General features: G+C 37.0%; 1 protein-coding gene across 1 annotated transcript in view; it reads left to right on the forward strand.

Annotated features, from left to right (window-relative positions):
* REEP5 (receptor accessory protein 5) overlaps positions 1-23,095 on the forward strand; it is a 74,402-nt gene that overhangs the window by 10,429 nt on the left and 40,878 nt on the right. The window contains exon 3 of the mRNA XM_081289134.1: positions 13,777-13,915. Coding sequence (XP_081145260.1) covers positions 13,777-13,915 — 139 coding nt within the window. The remainder of the gene's footprint in view (positions 1-13,776; positions 13,916-23,095) is intronic.

Consider the following 23,095-nt stretch of genomic DNA (forward strand, 5'->3'; position numbering starts at 1 on the left):
CAGCTTCTGATAGTTAGGCTGGGTGATCGAGTTAAGGGATCACTTACATGTCAGAAGTAACTCTAGACTGCCTCTTGATGTGGCCCTCTTACCTAGGAAAAGGTAGAATAAATTGTTTCCCACTTAAGTTGTGAGATACTTAAGTTAAATTTTATAATACCATACTTAATATAGATAATATATTTATAGAGCAATTAACTTTATTGACACAGGGTTGTCCTAGTAGAATTCTACTAACTAGGTTGTCTTAGAATTTGTGAATTTAACTTACTGTATAGTATGCTTATTATTTTGTTGGTCATTGGATATTATGGGAAAATACTATATTAAAAAGTAAAGAAGTGGGGCTGGGTTGTAGCTCAGTGGTAGAGTGCTTGCTTAGCATTTGTGAGGCCCTGCGTTCAATCCTCAGCACCACATAAAGATAAATAAATAAAAACAAAGATATTGTATCCATCTACAACTACAAAAATATATTTTTTAAAAAAGGAGGATGGTATGTGCTCCTTGTAGTTACATAATCATCTTAGAAGATATTTTTTATTTATCTTTTTATTTTTCTGTATTGAGAATTAAACCCAGGAGTGCTTAACCACTGAACTGTAACCCCAGTCTTTTTTTTTTTTTAATTTTTAAAATTTTGAGACGGGGTCTTGCTAAATTGGGGAGGCTGGCTTCAAACTTGTGATCTTCTTACCTCAGCTTCCCAAGTCTCTGGAATTACAGGTGTGTGTCACTGTGCCTGGCCATTATTTTCTAGATATTGAAAAATCATATTGACCTCTAGCTGTCTCATGGGTTTGTTTTTGTTTGGTGTGGGAGCCCATGGTATAAACAGTAAATAAGCATTGTTTCAGTATTTTATGATCCGTATTCTTTCCTTTATCTCTCTAGCTCTTTTGGTCTTCTCCCTTGCTTTGAAAGCACACATACTCTACAGTGAAGAAGGTGAAGAAATACACGTAACTTTCAGATTACCCAAAGTTTTCTACCTTTTTTTCTACGAAGAAGAAATTTATTGGCATAGAAGCAAACTAGTTTTTATGTTTTAAAATGTGTGATTCTCCCTCTTCTTATGTGAAGCACTGATAATAGGAAAACCATTTTTAATTATAAAAAATCCCTATATCTGGTAAATTCAGGCAAAAACAGTCCTGTACATGGTGGATATCACAGTGGTTGTGTTACACATCTGCTGTAACGAAAGGATAATAAACATTATGATCCATATACTTCAAAGACTATACCTTGAACTCTGGAATATTTGTTATTTAAACATTACTTATCACATTAAAAATAAAAAAGCAGATGGACCAGAAGTAGATTTCTTTGTTCTTTACCAATCATACATACCTTTCTTTTTCTTCTTTTTTTGTTTGAACTGCTTTTTTGGATACACTGTCAGTCTCTGGCAATATAATTGACTTATTTATATTTTATAATATATACATAGTATATATTATAATATATACAATATATTAAATATATTTTATATAAATATAAATTATATTTATAATTAAAATTAAAATACTTACTGATGGGTACAGTTAGTTTTAATAGTAAAGTCAGTGCTTTGAAGACATATTACTTAGTTTTATGTGAATTACAGGAACTGAGCTGTTGATGAACCACGTCCAGTATGCAAAGTGTCTTGGGTGTGAGTGTTCGGGAGCATATTTTTATGGAGCTGATAATTACTAGTTGTAGCAACCCTTGAACTTAGCTTTTATAAGACTCCATTTCTCATATGTTGAAGCAGGGAGGATTGCATGTTAAACTGCACAGAATCAGGTGTTCTGTAAGTGTTTAATTAAATGTGGTTACTTTTATTAATATATCAAGGACAAAAAAATGAAGTTAATCATAGTCATGATTGTCTAACTTTATGTCATTGAACTCTTAAGAACATAAGGAAAAATTTCTCCAAATAGTATTTTCTTTAATTTATTTTCCCCTCATTCTTTTTTTTCTTTGATTGTTGTTGTTCCTAGTCCTATTGGTTTTTTCTGTATTTAAATTAGTAGTTTAAGGCATTATTATTCAAAGAACAATAAAACAACAAAGTTTTATTCTTCAGAGTTGCAAGTATGTGGTTTTCTTGTTTTGGTACAACAGAGTATATGTTCCTAAGCAATGGGTATAATTCAGACTAATGATTTTTTTAATATTTAATTCTTTTTTAAATTTTTTACTTAGTTTTGTTTCCATCAAGGTTCTAGTTTTCCATGTCTCTGTTAACTCTTCTTTGTAGGACTCCCTCCTCAAGCACACAGGTGCTGGTGAGTTAGGAGTAGAACTATTGTTTTACTTGATTTTAGTTCCTTGAATGTCATTTAGGTCCTTGGACCCACGGGTTAAGTACAGTGTCAAGGGTGTTGAAAATTCTGGGTATGTACCAGCACTGATGTTCTGTAGTGAGTTACCCCGAGTTCCCATTTCTCTCTGGGAAAGAACCTGTTAGGAACTACCTTTCAAGTGTATCAAGGATGTAGGAATTAATATTTACAAAACTTCTGAAGTGAATTTTTTTGATGTATCTTCTGTATTACGGTCACCTTTTCATTATATACAACATATACATATTATATACGTATATATGTATATATTTACACATACACATAACTACTCCATTCTAATGTAGGAAATTGACATTTTCAAATTTAATGACCTGAATGAAAGTGTTGAAATATCTACTAAGCCGAAATAACCTTTTGAGTCGGAGTTAATGCAGCATCAGAAATGCTTAATTTATAGCTGTATTTAAGTAAGACAACGTAATGTCTGTCCTCAAAATACAGCTTAGTTGAATTATCATTGTTGGAAGAAGAAAATCTCAGTTGAAACTAGACAGAAATAGCTTAAAGACAGTTAAGTTTGCCAGGCACAGAGGTGCATATCTGTAATCCCAGCGGCTTGGGACGCTGAGGCAGGAGGATGGTGAGTTCAAAGCCAGCCTCTGCAGCTTAGTGAGTCCTAAGCAACTTAGCAAGACCCTGTCTCTAAATAAAATATATAAAAAAGGGCTGGAGATGTGGTTTGGTTCAGTGATTAAGTGCCCTGGAGTTTAAGTCTTAGTACAAAAAAAAAAAAAAGTTATTTTCTCCCACTGCTTTTCCTATTTGCTAGTTTTCATTTTTCAATGCTATAATAATAGAATACTTACCATAATCAATATAAAAGTTGGGTAGTGTATTTTTTAGCATAGTATTTATCATACTTTGTAAATTACTTAAACAACTTTTTTTTTTTTCTTTTTGTGGAACTGGAGATAGAACCCAGGGCTTTGTGCATGCTGGGCAATTGAGCTCTACCCTACATCTTCAGCCTCTGCTTTTCTTTTGAATGCTGCTGTTACACTTCAGAAACAGAGACTCTGTCCTAAAAAAGACAAAAACTGAGCACAGAAATTTTAAATAGGTTGTATGATACATATATGAAAAACATTTTTATCTCTTGCTTACCAAGAACAAAATAGATCTGAATTAAGAGTATGTAGAAATGGACCATTTCTCAGATGGATCTGTTCTATCTAATCTTTGAAATATGAAGCATTCTTGTCTCTTTCCGGTTCTTTCAGTAGTTGTAAACATCTGGATATCTTAACTGGTAGGTGAAGCCTTAGGAAGAGAAGAGCTGTTCTGAGAACAAGCTGTAGCAAGAAGCAGCAGCTTTTGGTGACACAGCACACCATTTATACCAGGAGTCATTAAGAGTGGCCTAAGTAATAATGACCTTGAATTGTCTAGTGTAGGAAGTCTGGAGGTTGGTATTTTAGGGCTGATGCAGCAGAGATCCAGGCTCTTTTCCAGCAGCAGTGGAATTCTTGCTTTTCTTGGGCTATTTCCTCAGTGCACAACATAGTCCATAATGGTGTAGCTCTTTTTTTTTGGGTACTAGAGATTGAACCCAGGGGTGCTTAAACACTGAACCACATACCCAGCCCTTTTTATTTTTTATTTATTTTTAATTTTTTTAAATTGATTTTGTATTAGTTTTAACCAGTTATATATGACAGCAGAAAGTTTTTCAATTCATTGTACACAAATGGAGCACAACTTTTCTTTTATCTGGTTGTACATGATGTACAGTCGCACCACATGTGCAGTCATACATGTACCTAGGAAAATGACATTAGTCTCATTCTACCATCTTTTCTACCTTCATGCCCCCTCCCCTCCCCTTCCCTTCCTTTCCTCTCCTTGGTCCAATCAACATTCCTCTGTTCTCTCTATACCCCACCCCCCATTATGGATCAGCATCCACTTATCAAAGAAAACATTTGGCCTTTGGTTTTGGGAGATTGGCTAAGGCTTAGCATGATATTCTCCAATTCCATCCATTTACCTACAAATTCCATGATTTTATTCTCTTTTTATGCTGAGTAATATTCAGTTGTGTATATATACTATAGTTTCTTTATACATTCATCTATTGAAGGGCATCTGGGTTTTATTTTTTATTTTGAGACAGAGTCTCGCTAAGTTGCTGAGGTTGACTTTGAACTCACAATCCTGCTTCAGCCTCCTAGCTGCTAGGATTACAGGTGTGCACTACCATGCCCACCCCTCCAAGTCTTTGGCAAGCAGGAAGCTGCAAGATCAAGAACAAAACAACAACAACAGAAAAAGGAAAAACATTTACAAAATATTTTACTTGTAAGCCTTTTTAATATTATCAACAGAGGAAAAATATATACCAAAGTCTTCCTGCCTATTTCCATCTCTGTTTCATTGGAGAACTTTGTCACATTGACATTCCTAACAGCAGAGGAAAAAAAAAAAAGAGCTATACAGTCAGTTAGTAGTAGGCAAAGACATTAGGATTACCAAAACAGGTTTAGACTAACCTAATTCATTGCCTGTGGCAGGAGCCTAGCTTCCCTGAGTCAAGGCATCTCCGATTTGTACACACACACAAAATCAGAGCCCTGAGAGTGAGTAAGAGGAGGAAGAAATGGCTGGTAGTGAACAATGTCTGATACACATATGAAGTGAGCCTTCATTGGGCAATGATATCGATTCACTGCTTTATTAAAGGATGCCTGAAGCAGCAGTGTTACTGCAAAAATCAAATGAGGATGGGGATTGTCATTTAGCAGTGAATACTTAACTGAGCACTTGTGTGCTAAGAAGAGATTTGAGCTGCAGATACAAATTTGGAAGTTATTAGTATATATGTAGTGTCTAGGTTAATGGGAAGACATAAACTCCGTTTCTATCAAAACAGCTGGGCATAATGGTAATATAAGAATAAAAAATCTGGGGCTGGGGTTGTGGCTCAGTGGTAGAGCGCTTGCCTCACATGTGTAAGACACTGGGTTCGATTCTCAGTACCGCATATAAGTAAATGAATAAAATAAAGGCCCATCAACTACTAAAAAAAACAATTTTAAAAAAGTATTAAAAACCTGGTCTTATAAGATGCCTAATTGGTAAGTATTTTTTAAAGTAGATTATTGTTTAAAGCAATTTTAGATTCACAGCAAAATTGAGCAGAAGGTACAAGGTTTCTCATGCCCCTTGCCCCCTTTTGCATGGCCTCTCCTACTATCACCATCCCTACCAGATGTTTGCTCAGTTGATGAACTTGAATATTACTAAAGTCCTTAGGTGAATATTGGTAGCCCAGGACATCTTGACTCAACTTGTGTTTTCTTCACATATGTTTAATGCTATCCTTGGGCTAAAATGATTTTGCCCTGTCAGAAAATAGCAGCCAAGATGTGAACAAGCAGATGGTCAACAAAAGTAGAATCAGCTGGTAACAATTACTGGGGCCCAGTGGCTGGAAGAGGGTTGGCCAATGAGTCATGGGCATATCAGTAACAATTCAGTACCAAAGAAAAGACTTTTTGCCAGTACATCTTTTTGTTTTTTTAATTTTTAATTTTTTTAGTTGAACATGGACACAGTACCTTTGTTTTACTTACTTATTTACTTTATGTGGTGCTGAGGATCAAACCCAGTGCCTCACATGTGCAAGGCAAGCGCTCTGCCACTGAGCCACAACCTCAGCCCCTGCAAGTACATCTTTTAGGGTGGGCCTGAAAAAATGTTTTCACCAGCATCTGAATTTTTTTTCAAACAGGATTTTTTTTTTCCAGCTCTTACTGTTATATCATTTGGGATTTGAAACATTTGAGATTTGGAGTATAATTAAAATCCATGGCTAATGCTCTAATCCCCTTTTAGCCTTATTAACTGATAATGAACCTTCTACCAGCTATGCTTAGCTAGAGGGACTAGAGTCTTCTTGTTTTTAATCTCTTACCTTCCTGTGATAATAATAAATTATTACCATGCTATAATTATTGCCTAATTTTTATGAAGAACAGAGATTTATTTAAATTATTACCTATTAATAGAATAGTTACCGAGTGCTTACTTATGCCATTCAGTGTTTCTAAGTGCTTTTCATGTATTAGCTACTTTAATCTTCATTATCAGCACAATGAGGTTTATAATCCTACTTGACAGATGAGCAAGCTAAGGCTTAGAGAGATTGAACAGCTTGCCCAAGGTTAGTTATTTCTTTTTTTTTTAAATTAAAAAAAATTTTTAAATTATTTACTCTTTTTTGTGTGGTTCTGGGAATTTAACCCAGGGGCGCTCTACCACTGAGCTACCCCCCCCCCCAACCCCTTTTAATTTTTATTTTGTGGCAGGGTTTGGCTAAATGCCCAGTCTGGCCTCAAACTTGCAATTCTCATGTCTCAGGCTCCTGAACATCTGAGGTCTATAGGTGCATGCCACTGCACCTGGCTCTTGAAGGCTTCTACCCACCCACACACCACTCGTGCCCCCTCAGTACTTGGAATGAACCTAGGGCTTCAAATATGCTAGGCAAGTGTTCTACCATTGAGCCACATCCCCAGCCCTTGAAGACCTTTTTTTTATTCTTTTTTTTGTACTGGTTATTGAACCTAGTGGTGCTTGCTTTACCACCAAGTTACATCTCCAGCCCCTTTTTATTTTTTTGAGACAGGTCTTGCTAAGTTACTGAGGCTGGCCTTGAACTTGGATCTTCTTGCCTCAGCCTTTCATTGGGATTACAGGTATCTGTCACAGTTCCCAGCCTTTGAAGACCTTTAAAACTTTGAAACACAAGAGATTCTGTCTGACTGTTGTTAGAGAAGTTTGTTTGTAAGAAAATCACTAGTTGTTTCCTCAAGAGAGAAATTAAATGAAATTGTTTGATGTTCACTTAGTGTTTAATAAAGCCCTAAAGAGATCTAGTCTCATAGGAGGAAGTAGTTATAGAAAGTTTAGTGCCTTTTTTTCTTCCTAAATATAAATCTCCCTTGCTCTTTCATTATTGAAAAATAGTACATACTCATTGCTCAGACCTTTAAAAAAAAAAAAAAGAAAAAGAAAAATTCTATCATCCTACCACTCAGGATTAACTTTGAAGTATATCTTTCCGAATACCTGATGGATCCCTGAGATATCTCCAACTCAGTATTCTATCTTTTTTTCCTTGATCTTTAAAAAAAAAATAGATTCTTTTAAAAAAATGTTTTAGTTGTCAATGTACCTTTATTTTATTTATTTATATGTGGTGCTAAGAATTGAACCCAGTGTCTCTCACATGCTCAGCAAGCGCTCTACCACTGAGTTACAACCCCAGCCCCCATTCTTGATCTTTCAACATAAACACATCTGCTTTCACACAAAATTAGAATCTACTTTTTTTTAATATTTATTTTTTAGTTGTAGTTGGACACAATATCTTTATTTTATTTATTTATTTTTATGTGGTGCTGAGGATCAAACCCAGAGCCTCGCACGTGCTAGGCAAGGGCTGTATTGCTGAGCCACAATCCCTAGAATCTACCTTTCTTTTAAAAAATTTTAATGCATTATAGTTATACATAATAGTAGGGTTCATTTTGGCATTCATAAATGCATATAATGTAGTTTTCTCCATTTCCATGCCTAGTACTATCCACTTCCCTCTCCTCTTTCTCCCTTTTACCCCTGATCCCCTTCTACTGTCTTGGTCTTTATTTATTTGCTTTTAATTGATGCATTATGGTTATATATAAAATTGGAATGCATATATACACCTAGTATGATTTGGTAAACTTTATTTCTTAGTTTTTTTCCCATTCCCTCCCCTCCTCCTTTCCCCTTGGTACAGTGCACTGTTTCTGCTGGTCTGATCTTCTTTCTATTTTCATAAGATTCCCTTAAAATTTTTTTTTTTTAGTTGTAGATGGACACAATACTTTCATTTTATTTATTTATTTATTATTTTTAGAGAGAATTTTTTAATATTTTTTTTTTTAGTTTTCGGTGGACACAACATCTTTATTTTTATGTGGTGCTGAGGATCGAACCCAGGGCCTTGCACATGCTAGGTGAACGCTCTACTGCTGAGCCACAACCCCAGTTCCCCCTTTTTTTAATATTTATTTTTTAATTGTAGTTGGACACAATATTTTATTTATTTATTTTATGTGGTGCTGAGGATAAGACCCAGGGCCTTCACACACTAGTTGAGCACTCTATTGCTGAGCCACAACCCCAGCCCCAAGATTCTCTTTTTTTATTCCTTTTTTTCTATCTTAAGCATATGAAAGAAAATATTTGAGTCTGACTTTTTGGATCTGGCTTATCTCACTTAGCATGATGTTCCCCAGTTCTATCCATTTATCATAATTTCATTCTTTATGGCTGAATAGAACTCCATTGTGTGGGCTGGGGATGTGGCTCAAGTGGTAGCGCGCTCGCCTGGCATACACGAGGCACTGGGTTCAATCCTCAGCACCACATAAAAATAAAATTAAAAAAAAATGTTGTGTCCACCAAAAACTAAAAAATAAATATTAAAATTTTTTTTTAAAATAAAGAACTCCATTGTGTATAAGAATCTACTTTTACACTCAACACTATATCTTGATCATCTTTCCCCGTTATCTTTTTTAAAGGCTTCAGAATATTTAAATAGTACATTGCCCATAAAATGTATAAATATATGGCCTCTATAATCTCTTAGTTTGATGAATTAGAATTTGATACCACTCTTTCTTTGAACTTGTTCATTCCTGAGATATCTCCAACTCAGTATCCTATGATTCCTGATTCTGCTCCATGAAATTTTAGACCTGCTAACCATTTCATAGAGAAGCAAAGCCCTGGTAGGTGGCTTAGGAAAGAGAAAAAGGAAGCCGCAGCACTGAGCCTAGGTGGTCAGGCTTTGGGTCAGTGGTGAGAATATAACAGTAAGGGTCTGCAGAGAAAAATGGACTTGTAAACCATGGTGTTTGTCCAGAGAAGCAGTATGTGATGTGTAGCCCTAGAGTTCAGAGCTAAGGATCAGTGCCTGCCACTTGAGGATGATATGGCCCTAGAGAGAGGGGACCCATATAATGACAGTAGTCCAGGCCTGAGGAGAGCATGGCTGCAGTCTGCCAGCTGGCAGCTCCAGAACTCCTCTGAGGTTTAGCTAGGGACTGAAAGCCCTGGAGAGGTTGATGTTCCAGCAATGCAAGTATAGGGCTTTTAGGTACAGTTTTTGTAAACAACATGTTTTTTAAAAAAATATTTTTTAGTTGTTGATGTACCTTTATTTTTTATTTATTTATACCTGGTGCTGAGGATCAAGCTCAGTGCCTCACACATGCCAGGCGAGTGCTCTGCTACTGAGCCACAACCTCAGCCCCTTTGTTTAAATAAATGTTTTTATCTTGAATTCTTTCACAAATTTGAGAATGTTCAGGTGAATGTTCTAGGTCATATTGACTTATTCTAATTGTAGTAGAGACATTATTCAGTTTGCTTTGTACACATAGCTTTTCTCTCTCCACCTCTCACTCATTGTTGGAAAGGTGTAGCCCGCCTCCAGACTGCAGCCCATTCATCCCATATGGGTCATTTAGATTTTCTTTCCTAGAAATGAGTAGGGTTGGTGCTGTTAAGATTGAAATTTGAGCTGATGGTTCTCAAGTTTTGTTCTGCATTGTTTGTTCTGATCACCTGCACAACTTTCTAAGAGCACAAGCCTGTTGGAGAACTTAGATCATTCACATCCACCTAGGAAACAGTAAAAATATATGATTCAGTATATGTACCAGGTAGTATAATGTGTTGTTGGAGAATCACCTCTGTCCCTTCACTTGGACAAGGAAGTCTGTTCAGAATCTAGATAAATAAATAGCATTTGGGTAACTCCATTTTTAAGCTCTTTATTTCTTTTACCATGACTGTGTTAGAGAACCTTATCCTATTGTGTGTGTGGTAAGGTAAGGTGATGTGATATGATTATTGAATCCAGGATTCACACAGGTAGGCAAGTCCCCCACCCCAGCCTAGCACCTCCCCTTGCTGCATCTCAGGTTCCCGAGTGGCTAGACTATCTCTTAGTGTCTTTCTTCTATTGGCTTATGATGTTAGGATACTGGAGATGCATTTTTAAAACAACTGTTTTGTTTAAAACAATAATTAAATGCTTTAACATTATGAAGTTCTGTGAAACTTTTTTTAGCTTAGTAAGACTTTTTTTCCCCCTTTCTCCTTTCATGTTCCTTGGATTTCAACAAAGTTATGATCAATGTGTGTGTTCAGTTTTGAGTTATTTTACTTCCATTATGGTATTCCTATATAGGGTTCCAATGTACTCACACAGAAACTTTTGAATTCAAATTGTTGATAGTTTAATCATGGAATAGCTTAAGACCTTAAGTGAAATATAATTATGAATCCGATCTGCCCAGGGTGAATATGTAAAAAACACATTTTTATTATAGTCATGACTTAAAACTCCAACTAAGTATAAATAGATAAGCCATACAAAACCAAATAAAGCACAAAGGAAAAATAATCTCACACATGTTCATTCTTTGGTTAACCCACTTGCCTGTGCTTTTCCTTTGGCCTTCTGTTATATTGATTTGGTTCACATGTCACAAGCTACGAACCATGCTATAATCGGCTTTCTTAAGTTCATTTAATGTGATTTTTTTGCTTAAAGTGAATAAAGGGAAAAGTTGGGTGTGTTTTTTTTTTTTTTTTTTTTTTGGTACCAGGGATTGAACCCAGGGGTGCTTAACCACTGAGCCACATTTAATTTTTTTTTTTTTTTTTTTTTTTAGATTTTCAGATCAGGGGCTGGGGATGTGGCTCAAGCGGTAGCGCGCTCGCCTGGCGTGCGTGCGACCCGGGTTCGATCCTCAGCACCACATACCAACAAAGATGTTGTGTCCGCCGAGAACTAAAAAATAAAAAAAATTCTCTCTCACTCTCTCTTAAAAAAAAAAAAAAAGATTTTCAGATCATTTATTTCAGAAATACAATTCCACTGCCCCTTTTTTAAAGTGTGGCCCCTCCCACCACCAAATCACTGGAAGGTTTATTTCTGCCCCACTTACTCTATTAGTAAGAGAGTCTATATTTCTAGCTCAATCCTAAATCATTAGTGTAGTATAAGAGTTCTATTTCCAGGCAGTTTTAAAGCAGAACTATGTCCTTCCTTCTCGTAATTGTAGTGTTCATATTTGAAAATCACTTTAATTGTTGAATAACAGCTGAAAAATAATTATGTTGGTATTTGTCTTTGTCACGTTGGTGAGGATTTGCAGTAAATACAATGTAGATTATTTTTCCTGTAAAACAGTTGCTAGATATTGGAGTACATTAATTAGCTGGGACCATTGTTAGCTAATGGAATGTCCTAATAATTTCTTTGGAGAAGATGTGAGCTGAGTTTGGGTGAGAGGCAAAAACCGGTTTGTTTCTCAGCAGGGAACAACATTTGGAGGACATCAGTTAGGATGGCTTGGGAAGCTCATTTTGGAAACCAGACACATAACTATATAAATTATAACAAGATACAGAATAGAGGTCTTCAAACACTGCTGGGCTAATCAGACATTTTTTCTAAGGAATACAATTAGGATCACATTCCAGAGTAGGCTGGGGATGGGCAACCTATAGATACAGAAATAATTTAAGACCATGCTACAATGCAATGGGAAGAGATTTGTGAATTGCTGTATTGACTTTTGTGTATGTTGTTGGACAAACCACAAAAAGTTCACTGGTTCAGGATGTCTGGAAGGTTTCTTGCTTCTCATCTGAGCAAACTAAAGAGGAAATTATGGATAAACCCTTGTGAAAACTTTCTTATGGGATTTCAGATTCTTACTGTACTCTTCGTGTACAGTAAGAATGTGAAAAGTCCCTTATACTTCTGAGTGAGAATAAGCAGCATTGGAATTGTCTTGGTTAACCAAGGCACATTTATTTTTTAAAATATCTTGAGGAGGAGTCTTGGTAAGTTGCTTAGGATCTTGCTAAATTGTTGAGGCTGGCCTTGAACCTGCCTCAGCCTCCCAAATTGCTGGGATTATAGGCATGCACCACCATGTCTGCTTTTGCACAATCTCTAAGTTCAAAACAGCACTTACTTCATCACTTCTGCCTCTTCATCCATTCCACATTAGCAGTCATCTCATTCAGCTGTAATCTTTCCCCCTTAGGTTACTTTTTAAAAACACAACCATGTACACGGTCACATGCACATGGTCACATGCACATGGTCACATGCACACAGGCACATGCGCACACACAGCTGCTCCTAATTAACTTCACAAGCTCTTTCTTAGTGGATGACTCATCATGATTCAGCAGCCTGTCTTTGGGAAGCTGATTTTTGCAGAGTAACCATATCTTTTTTTTTAGTAGTTAATCTCTCTTAAAGGCTAAACAGAGTTCAGATTTCTTTCAATTTATGATTTTAGTCCAGCTTAGTTATGATAAATGTACAGATATCTGTTAGGATAGTATAAGATGTTTTGGAGCTTCAGGTTTAGAATATGGATATTCCTAGAACTGAAGGAAATTCCTGTGATTCAAAAGTAAAAGAAAATTATTATTTTTTAAATTTTCCCATCCATTCACTGAATTAATTTTGTCTAAGTGGAAATGTTATTAATTGACAAGGGGAGGAGAGTCCACAGCCTGAGAGTCCATAGCCTGAGAACCCAAGGAAGTCTGAACTAAATACTGTGAGGGTGGTTTTCACCTATTTATTAGGCAGTGTGCTGTGGACTTTGAACAGTGCCTAACCTGTGTTCCATGAGTTTGTTTATGAGAAACTCCTACGCCCCCATGATGTACGTCAGCTATTAAAAGTGCATAAGGGGGCTGGGGTTGTAGCTCAGTGGTGGGGTGCTTGTCTAGCATATGTGAGTCACTGGGTTCAATCCTCAGCACCATGTAAAAATAAATAAGAATTGTAATGCATTCCACTGTCATGTATTTAAAAAAATAAAATCAACTAAAAAAAAAAGAAAATGGCTTATGAAATATTAATTTAAAAAAATAAAAATAAATAAGTAAAATAAAGGTATTGTGTCCATCTACAACTAAAATAAATATTTTTTTTAAAAAAGTGCAAAAGAACTTAATTACCATGAGAGAATTCTTCCCGATATATCCTTGGTGGCAGGAGCCAACCTGGGAATGGGGTTGCCTTAGTAGCCTATCACTAGTAGTACATCTTAGGGCATGGTGGCAGCTCTAGCAGGCTGGATATGTGTGGGCAGCAACAGCTAGTGCTGATTTCTCTGGTAACCAAAAGACTGGGAACAAGTGGTGATAACAATTCTCCTGACTTCACATTGTCTTTATATTGTACTCTTGCAGTTGGTGCTGCAGTGCATACATACATTTGCCTGAGTTTCTCATCGGTGCTGGAGAACAAGCTGTGAAAGTATATTTGTAAATGCTTCTTGAGATCTTACTAAATGTTGTTTTCTCTTGTATTACCTTTCAGAATGAAAGCCATAGAGAGTCCTAACAAGGATGATGATACCCAGTGGCTGACCTACTGGGTAGTGTATGGTGTGTTCAGCATTGCTGAATTCTTCTCTGATCTCTTCCTGTCATGGTTCCCCTTCTACTATATGCTTAAGGTATGTTAACTTCTAGATCTGTTTTCTTCCCTAAAGCTTCAGCCTAGGACCTGTAGACGAGGTATAGGAACAAATGCTTTAATGTTGGATATCTGTGGTTATGTCTCAGATTGTAAATAAGAAGATAAAATTCAACGTCTGACTTTCTTTGGATGCTGTCTTGGAAACAGCCAGAGCAGTAATTACAAAGGATGGAAATACTATAACCTAGCACAAGTATTGCTGTTGATTTGCTAAGATCCTGACTTCACGCAGTATTGTCTACGTTCAATGTGGAAGCATTGTAGTTTTTAGCAGGTCATCAATTATTTATATTGGCAAGCAGGAGTCATTTATTTATGGAAGGAAAAATGCTTATTTTTTATATAGGTTTGGAGAAAGAAGATGTGCAGATGGCTGTTTGAGAAAGTCATTTTAATGAGGTGGGCAAGAGCAATAGTCAGGAGTTGGCCCTGCCAAACCTTGTGTGAGACATAGGACTAACCTTAGTTACCAGCAGTTGGGGAATAGGGACATGAAGTCGAAACTTATTCCTGTGAGACTTCTGTGAACTCCTGACTTGCACTAGAGGTGAGTGAAAGTGAAAAAGTTCACACTTTTAATAAGCAGAGTAGTCCTCTTTTCACTAAAAGGGACAGTCTGTCTTCAGTGAATCTTCAGGTGTCTTCCACAAGAAGTTAGTAGATGTGATATGAACAGTGCTTCTGGTCCTCAGAGCCACAGTCACAAACCGAATAAGCAGGAGCGGTGGTATGTCTAGCCCTTAGGATTTCTGGGTTGTCTTCTTTTTATTAGTGTTCATTTTAATAAAAGCTACACATGACATAGTATAAAGGTTCAAATAGTTCTATAAGATTTTGAAGAAAAACACCATTTTTGCACCTTCCAATCACTATCATTTCATTTGTGGCAATTTGTCACTTACCTGTATGTCTCTAAAGAATATGCTTGGTTTAGTTACCTTCTACTGTTTTATACATTAGCTGTTTGGGGTGAGGGTACTGGGAATTCAACTCCGGGATGCTTTACCACTAAGCTACATCCCCATCCCTTTTTATTTTTTAATTTTGAGACAAAGTCTTACCAGGTTAGAGGCTGGCCTGAAACTTGGGACTCCTGCCTCAGCCTCCTAAGTTATTGAGATTATAGGCGTGCACCACCACACCCAACTTTTAGTCTCATTTTATAGTCTCCCTCACCATTATATTGACATTATCTTGATTTTTAATTCTCAGTAGGTGTGTGTGTGTGTACGTCTGTTTTAAATCTATTTGTGCTTTCCTTCTTTCTGGGAGATTTCTCAATCTGACCTTCCAGTTTTCAAATTTATTCCATGGATATACTATAACCATTCTGTAATTGATTCCATATATTCCGATTTTGGTTTCAGCAACTATATTTTTCAAACCTAATTATTTTTGCTTGGTTGTTCTTAGGGTTTTCTTGTTCTTATTTTATGTTGTTAATATTTTCTTTTGTTTCATTTAGTGTAGTTAAAAATCTATTTAAATTATTGGTTAGTTGTTTTTTGCTTCTAACAGAATCTGTAGTTGATTATATTGTTTTTTTTTTTTTGAAATGGTTGTACTCATTAAAATACCATATTATCTTGGACTGCAAACTCATTTTCCTCTAGGGGTTTCAGATGCTGTCAGGCACTGGAGGAAGGCCGCACCCAGTCGATGCTGGTCTTAGCTCTGGGTAAGGGGTGGGTGAGATCTGAGGTTAGGCAGCAGAGGAACCAGTTACTGACTCTTTACCCACAAGGCAGCTCCTCAAGCCTAGGCTTTACCCTCCCTGCTGCCATCCTGAAGCAGCATTAGAGATGGTCCTGAATTGTAATTCACAGGTCCAGAAGCTGGAGTAGGAGGGGTGGCAAAGAAGCGGTTTGTTAGTCTCTTCCTGTTTTCCTCAACACCTCACAGGTCATCTATTCCTGAATACCTCAGAGTTAGAAAAGAGTATAGGAGATGTGTGTGTGTGTGTGTAATTTTTTAAATTTCAAGGTATGGAAGCCAGACAATGCAAAAATCACAAAGAGAAATATTTGATAAATTTGACTAAAATTTAAAAAAATTAAGTTTCTTTATGAAATGGGCAGCATAAATAAAATTAAAATAATGATACATTAGGAGGATGTATTTACAACATTTACACCAAGTAAGGAAACTAATACCCAGAGTATATAAAAATTTCTGCAAGTTAAGGGGCTGGAATATAGCTCAGTTGAAAGAGTGCTTGCCTCGTATGCACAAGGCCCTGGGTTCAATCCCCAGCACCACTAAAAAAAATTTTGCAAATTAAAAAGAACGAATGAAGGTTCTATATAGATATTTATATAAAGAAAAAATATGATTTGCCAAGGGAACATGTAACTAGTGATCTGGGAAGTGATGTCATTTAAAATAGAGAAATCCCATATTTTGTTTATTAAATTAGCAGATTTTTTTTTTTTTTTTTTTTTTTTTTTGGTGCTGGGGTTTGAACCCAAGGCTTTGTGCATGTGAGGTAAGAACTCTACCAACTGAACTATATCAAACTGGCACTTTTTTTTGAATTTTTAATATTTATTTTTTAGTTTTCGGTGGACACAATATCTTTGTTTGTATGTGGTGCTGAGGATCGGGCCGCACGCATGCCAGGCGAGCACGCTACCACTTGAGCCACATCCCCAGCCCCAATTGGCATATATTTTAAAGATTGAAAATACTTGGTATTGATGAATATGTAGGGAAATGGATATGGTTGTGTTATTGTGAAAGCCCGATTTTCTGCTGCTGCCTGAGAGAGCCAATAACTCGAGAGACAGTGGTGGGAGAAGTTTTTAGCAACAAGCTGGCATGTTGGAAGACAACCAGCTAGCTCCTGGGTTGTTCTTGTTGAATACCAAGACAAAGTTTATGTAGATTCTTTTGTGGGGATGTTATCTCAGTCTCAGGCAGGCGGACACCAGAGTAGTTCATTAGTTCTGAGGAATGAGGCAGCTCTAGAATGTGGGTTGTGAGTGAGTGATGTGGTTCTGAGGTCACCGTGTCATCCTGGATCTGTGAATCCAAGACAATAAGGTTGTTTCAAGGTTTGCCACTTGAAGGTCCGTATACCTGCTCTCCGTCACAGCCAGTCTCTTGTATGACTACCTTTTTATTGGAATCATTACTGTAACCTGGGAAGAGGGAGTGTGCATGAAAGGGTAACTCTTTTAACTGTATCAACTGCTAGTCTAGTCGGCTAGTCGTTAAGATGTGGAGCAGGATGTGGGGAAAAAACAGCCACGCTTATAATTTGAAAAGAAGGAAGAGAGGAAAAACACTTTAGCTCAGAGTGCAGCTTCAGTAATAGTGGTTCTGGTTAATAGGTAGTGGTATAAATTAGAATAGTTTTTTGTTTGTTTGTTTGTTTTTGGTATTGAACCCAGTGTAAGCTCCAGCACTTTTTTAAAAATTTTGAGACAGGGTCTCACTTAGTTGCTGAGGGTCTTGCTAAGTTGCTTGCGATCCTCCTTCCTCAGCCTCCCAAGATGCTGGCATTATAAGCATGAGGTACCACTCCTGGCTTAGAATGGCCTTTTTATGGAACCATTTGACAGTTTTTTAAAATAATACTTAATTCAATTCTAAGGAAATATTCACAGTGCATAATGGTTGTGCAGAGATATTAATTGCAGAAACTTGTTAAAACTAAAAATTATGAACTGGTAAGTCTATTGATAGGTATATAATTAATAGAATATCTGTACCATTAAGTGGAATAATGTGGACTGAAATAGATCCATGTGTATAAATAAATAAATTTCTACATAATTCATTCATTTTGAAAAATTATAAAACATTACATATAGTACAACACTGTTTTAAAAAGATAAGGTAAATAAAGTTTAAAAGATTAAATGAAAACATGATCTGTATAGATTGTGTTCATTTTTAATGACATTATCATAGAACACTTGATAAGAATTTCCTCTCAAAAGAAACAGAAGAAAATTGGTCTGTGGAAAGATTTAAGATTTCAAAGATTGCTGGATTTTTGTGTGTTTTTGTTATTCAAAGATATTTAGCATTTGTAAAAATATTTTTATAAACTGAGTGTGATGGCACATGCCTGTAATCTCAGCAGCTTTTGGAGGCTGAGGCAGGAGAATCTCAAGTTCAAAGCCAGCCTCAGCAACTTAGTGAGGCTGTAAGCAACTGTCTCAAAAAATGAAGAAGAAGGGCTGGAGATGTGGCTCAGTAGGTAAGTGCCTCTGAGTTTGAGTTTAATCCCTGATACCAAAAATATATATATGTATATGTATTTATAATCTTTAATTTACATGTGGCATATTTTAAATTTAAGATAATTTTGAAGCCTTCAATAAGATCCATCTCATGGCATTAACCTCACAGTACAATTATCTAATGGAAAGAAACTTTTTTCCAACAACCTTTCTGCTTTCTGCAGCATCTAGGATCCTGTCTGCAAAACCACTTCCAGCAGCAGTATCTGACCTCAAGCTTCCAAATATGAACAAGCATTACTTCTGGTCTGCTCCTGATCACCTTTACTAATGGAAACCACAGAGACAGGGACAAAGTCCAGAATAAGAGATAGTCACTAGAGGCCTATGGAGTAGCTCAGTAGCAGAGTGCTTTCCTAGCATTCACAAGGCCCTGGGTCCAATACTTAGCACCCCCCACTCCCCAAAAGAGAGACAATCACTGAATCATCTATATCTAATTTGGAAGTACATTTAAAAAGTTGCTTTGTAGCAAATTTTCTTTCTTAATAGTAAAATGAATGTGCATCCATTAGTTTCCAGCTGCATGGCATTATGATGTCGATGAGAGTGAATTTACTGTATGTTCCAAATAGATAATATAGTTGAGATGATTAAAAATTGATGCTGGCAATCAAAATGCTTTCTTCCTGAGGTAATGGCATATTCTGAGTGGCTTCAGTGAACAGATTGAGAAAAAGCTTGAATTATAAAGTCTATAGTCGTTTTTGGACAATTTCACATTTTAAGAACTAGCATATACCTTATCTATGCCATACAACAATTACCAGGTGAAAAAGAGATCTTCAAGTGAGGATGTTTAATATTTTATCTTTTGCAAAATTAATGTGGTTGGTTTTTTTTTTTTTAATTTATAAAGCAGCCTTTATAAGATTGGGTGAAAATCGGAGGAACCAGTGGCTAGGCATAAAAGCTTGTTTGAAGAAACTAGCTAAAAACTGGATCATGCATGTCCCAAGCTTTGCTGTGATATTTGTCCTTGAGGAGGGGTGTTGAAAATCCCCCCCCCACCACCACCACATACATGGATGGTGCTGGGGATTGAATCCAAGGCCACTCTTCCACTAAGCTATATCTTTAGCCCTTTTTATTTTTTATTTTGAGACAGGGTCTTGAACTTGCAATCTTCCTGCCTCATCCTCCCAAGTTACTGGGATTACAAGGGTGTCCCACCATGCCCAGTGAAAAATAAATTAAAAGACCTCTTTTCTCTGATTAGGAAATTCATGTTTATTCCTTTATTCAGCAGATATTTATTTAGAACCCATATGTGCCAGATTCTGTTCTAAGTCTAGGGGACACTTGGTGACCTTGCTGCCATATTATTTCATTAAGGCAGGGCATGTTTTAGGGAAGAAAATAACATGTAATCCTATCACTGTTAATATCTCGGGATAGTCCTTTTTTTTTTTTAAGTGTACAAGTGTATTGGTATGGGTATGTAAGTTTATACTCAGAACATATATATTTGTCTTAACCACTTACATGTGATTGAGACCACATATATGTGATTTTGTATCTCTCATTTTCAATTGACACAATATTAAAGAGTTTTTTCATGTTATTCAGTATTCTTTGATATAGCTCTGTAATCTATTATAGCTAATTTACCCATTTCCTTAATGAGAGTCATTTGTCTTGCTATTATAAATAATGTTGCAATAAATATTCTTGTGCCTCATATTTACCCATTACCTTAATTTACCCATTTCTAGATTTATTTCTAGAAACAAGATTGGGTAACATGTTAGTCAGCTCTGTGTGCTGTGACCAAAATACACAACAAGAACAACTTAGAGGAGGAGAATTTTATTTGGGGCTTACAGTTTCAGAGGTCTGGGTCCATAGATGGTTGATTCCATTGCTGTGGGCCCAAGGTAAGGCAGCACATCATGGTGGAAATGTCCAGTGGGGAAAACTCTTCAGCTCATGGCAGGGTCAGGAAGCTGAGAGAGGCAGGGGAAGTGCCAAGGGGAAGAATAAACCTTCTAGGACATATCAGCAATGACCTGTCTCTTCCAGCCACACCCCATCTGCCCACAGTCACCAGTCTATTCAAATTAGGATGGATGAATTAGGCTACAGCTCTCATAGTTCAATCACTTTACCTCTGAACATTGCTGCATTAACACAGGAGTTTTAGGGGATACCTCATATCCAAGTATACTCGGGAAGATTTTTTTTAATATTTTTTAGTTGTAGTTGGACACAATACCTTTATTTATTTTTATGTAGTGCTGAGGATTGAACCCAGGACCTCACATGTGCTAGGCGAGCGCTATATGGCTGAGCCACAACCCCAGCCCAAACTCAGGAAGATTTAAGTCCTAATCCAGATAGTCACCCATGCTATTCCTCCCACTGACAGTATAACATTTCTCATTTATTCTTTGTGAGAGGCCATACAGGGAAAACTTCCCCTTAACATTTTCTTTTTTAGTTTTTGTGCAGCTGAGCAATTTTTCCCCCTTGAGATAGAATTTTGCTATGTTGCCCATGCTGATCTGGAATCTTTTTTTTTCCCCCAATATTTTTTTAGTGGTCAAGTGGACCTTTATTTTATTTATATGTGGTGCTGAGAGTCGAACCCAGTACCCCATACTTGCTATGCAAGCACTGTTCCACTGAGCTATAACTCCACCCCTGGCCTGGAACACTTGAGCTCAATTGGTTTTCTTGCCTTAGCCTTCCGAGTAGCTAGGATTACAGACATGCAGCACCTCACTCATCTTGAGCAATTACTTTTAAATTTAGCCTGTTGCTAGTCTTGTGACAACATTGCAAAGGCTTTCTAAGACTTAGGTTTCTGATCAAGTCATTGCAAAATATTAGGAAATAAGTGTTGTAATATATATATATTTTTTGTGACATGAACTCTGTTCTGACTAGGATAGTCCCTGCATGTGATAAGTATATCTCTATCTTGGATATATCTCTTCTGGAGGAAAACTGGATGGTGCTAGCATTGGAATCACAGACATAATTGTCTGGTGTATTGTACTTTGAGTTCATTGTGCAGTGCTGGTAGTCAAAAGGATCCAGTTAAAATCACATTTGCTCTTTGTCTGAGCTGCAGGCAAGAGTGGGCATGTGGTTGTCCTTGGGAGAATTGAAGGCTGGCATTCTGGGGAAGCTTGGTGAAAAGAACAGCCAGATCTACGTGGGTGATTCTAATAAACTCAGGGTGTTCCTGGGCTGTAGAAGAGTTGTATAGATTAAGAAGAGGGAGTCATAAAAGCTGGCTTCTGAATATCACTTTGAGAGTTTTGTAGTAATTAACTTCATTTTTAATATGATTTCATTTGAGAACTAGAAAATGTTAAGGAGGTAGGTAGAGAGCAGTAATTATTTTACTGTCTCTAGAGAATAGCTAGAGGATACCAGAAAGTACTGAATTAAATCTGGAGTGTGGCCTACAAAGTAATCACAAAGGAGAGGTACAAAAATACAGATTCTTGACTCTGGTGATCTTGCTTTACTTCACTCAGAAAAGATAATCAGCCTCGCTGGATTGCGGAAGGGTTGGCCTCTCCTACAGAGGTTGATAATGTTTCAGAGATACTCAACCATAGTTAAGAACTTTAAGACTTGGTACTACTCCTCCTCTCTAATATACTTTCATCAATTTGTGACTCCCCTGAAACCCTATTGAAGAGAAATTTGACTCAAAAGAAAAAGACCCTGCCTCTCCGATCCTTAAACCAGGGAGTCATTTTCACTTCACCTTGAAGCTGTGGTTCTGATGTGGGCGTAATTCATTCCTGAAAATCTGACATTCTGTGTAGGAATACCATCCAGGAGCCTCTTTTCTGTTTTTGATGTGTCTTCTTGCTATTTTGCCTATGCTGGCTGGTCTTAAACTCCTGGGCTCAAGCAATCCTCTTGCCTTAACCTCTGGAGTAGCTGGAACCACAGGCTCACATCACTCTACCTGACTCCATTATTTTAATTGAGAAAAATTTAAATATATTACATGTCATCTAAAACACTCAACTAGTTTCCAGCATATTAATACAACACAGCAAAATATCTACCTACAAGTAGCAAATACAACATTACAATATTAGATGCTAAAAACAATTCCTATTTTTCAAATAATAAATATAGTTCGTAAGAAACGATTGCTTGGTGTATAATATCGTGTAGCACATCCCCTTTGACACTCTGCATGCACTTCTTTGGGGGGAGAGGGGTTTACAAGGGACTGAACTCGGGGGTACTCAACCACTGAGCCCTATCACCAGCCCTATTTTGTATTTTATTTAGAGACAGAATCTCACTGAGTTGCTTGGTGCTCTGCTTTTGCTGAGGTTGGCTTTGAATTTGTGATCCTCTTGCCTCAGCCTCCAAAGCTACTGTGACTATAGGCATGCGCCAGTGTGCCCAGCTGCAAGCTCTTTTTCATGTTCACAAGAAATTCTAACATTCTGTCAAAAATACAACTCAGGACTTTCATTGTACACCATTTTGTTTAGTTATTGTATTGAGTTTTGCTTATGTATGTACTAGGGTTTTCTGTATAAGCACACAGGAAAACATTATATGAAGCTTGGACATTAAAAATGTAAAGGCTTCCACAGGGAAATGTTAACTGGAGAGATGGTCTGCAGGATCTGCTGTAATTAACCCAGCACTAAGCAGAGGAAACAAAGCTATATATAGCCAGTGAAAAATGCAGTCACTTGCCTGGAGTGATAGCACATGCCTGTAATTCCAGGTATTCAGGAGACTGAGGCAGAAGGATTGCAGGTTCAAGGCCAGTAAGACCCTGTCTCAAAAAAAAAAAAAATGCTGGGGGTGTAGCCCAGTGGTAGAGTGCTTGCCTAGCATATGTGAGGCTGGGAGGGATGGGGGTGGCGGGGAAGTAGTCACTTAGTTCTCCATTTTGGATTAATGTAAATGTGTAC

This window comes from Spermophilus citellus (genome assembly GCF_964194105.1).
Source record: "Spermophilus citellus genome assembly, chromosome: 1".
NCBI lineage: Eukaryota > Metazoa > Chordata > Mammalia > Rodentia > Sciuridae > Spermophilus > Spermophilus citellus.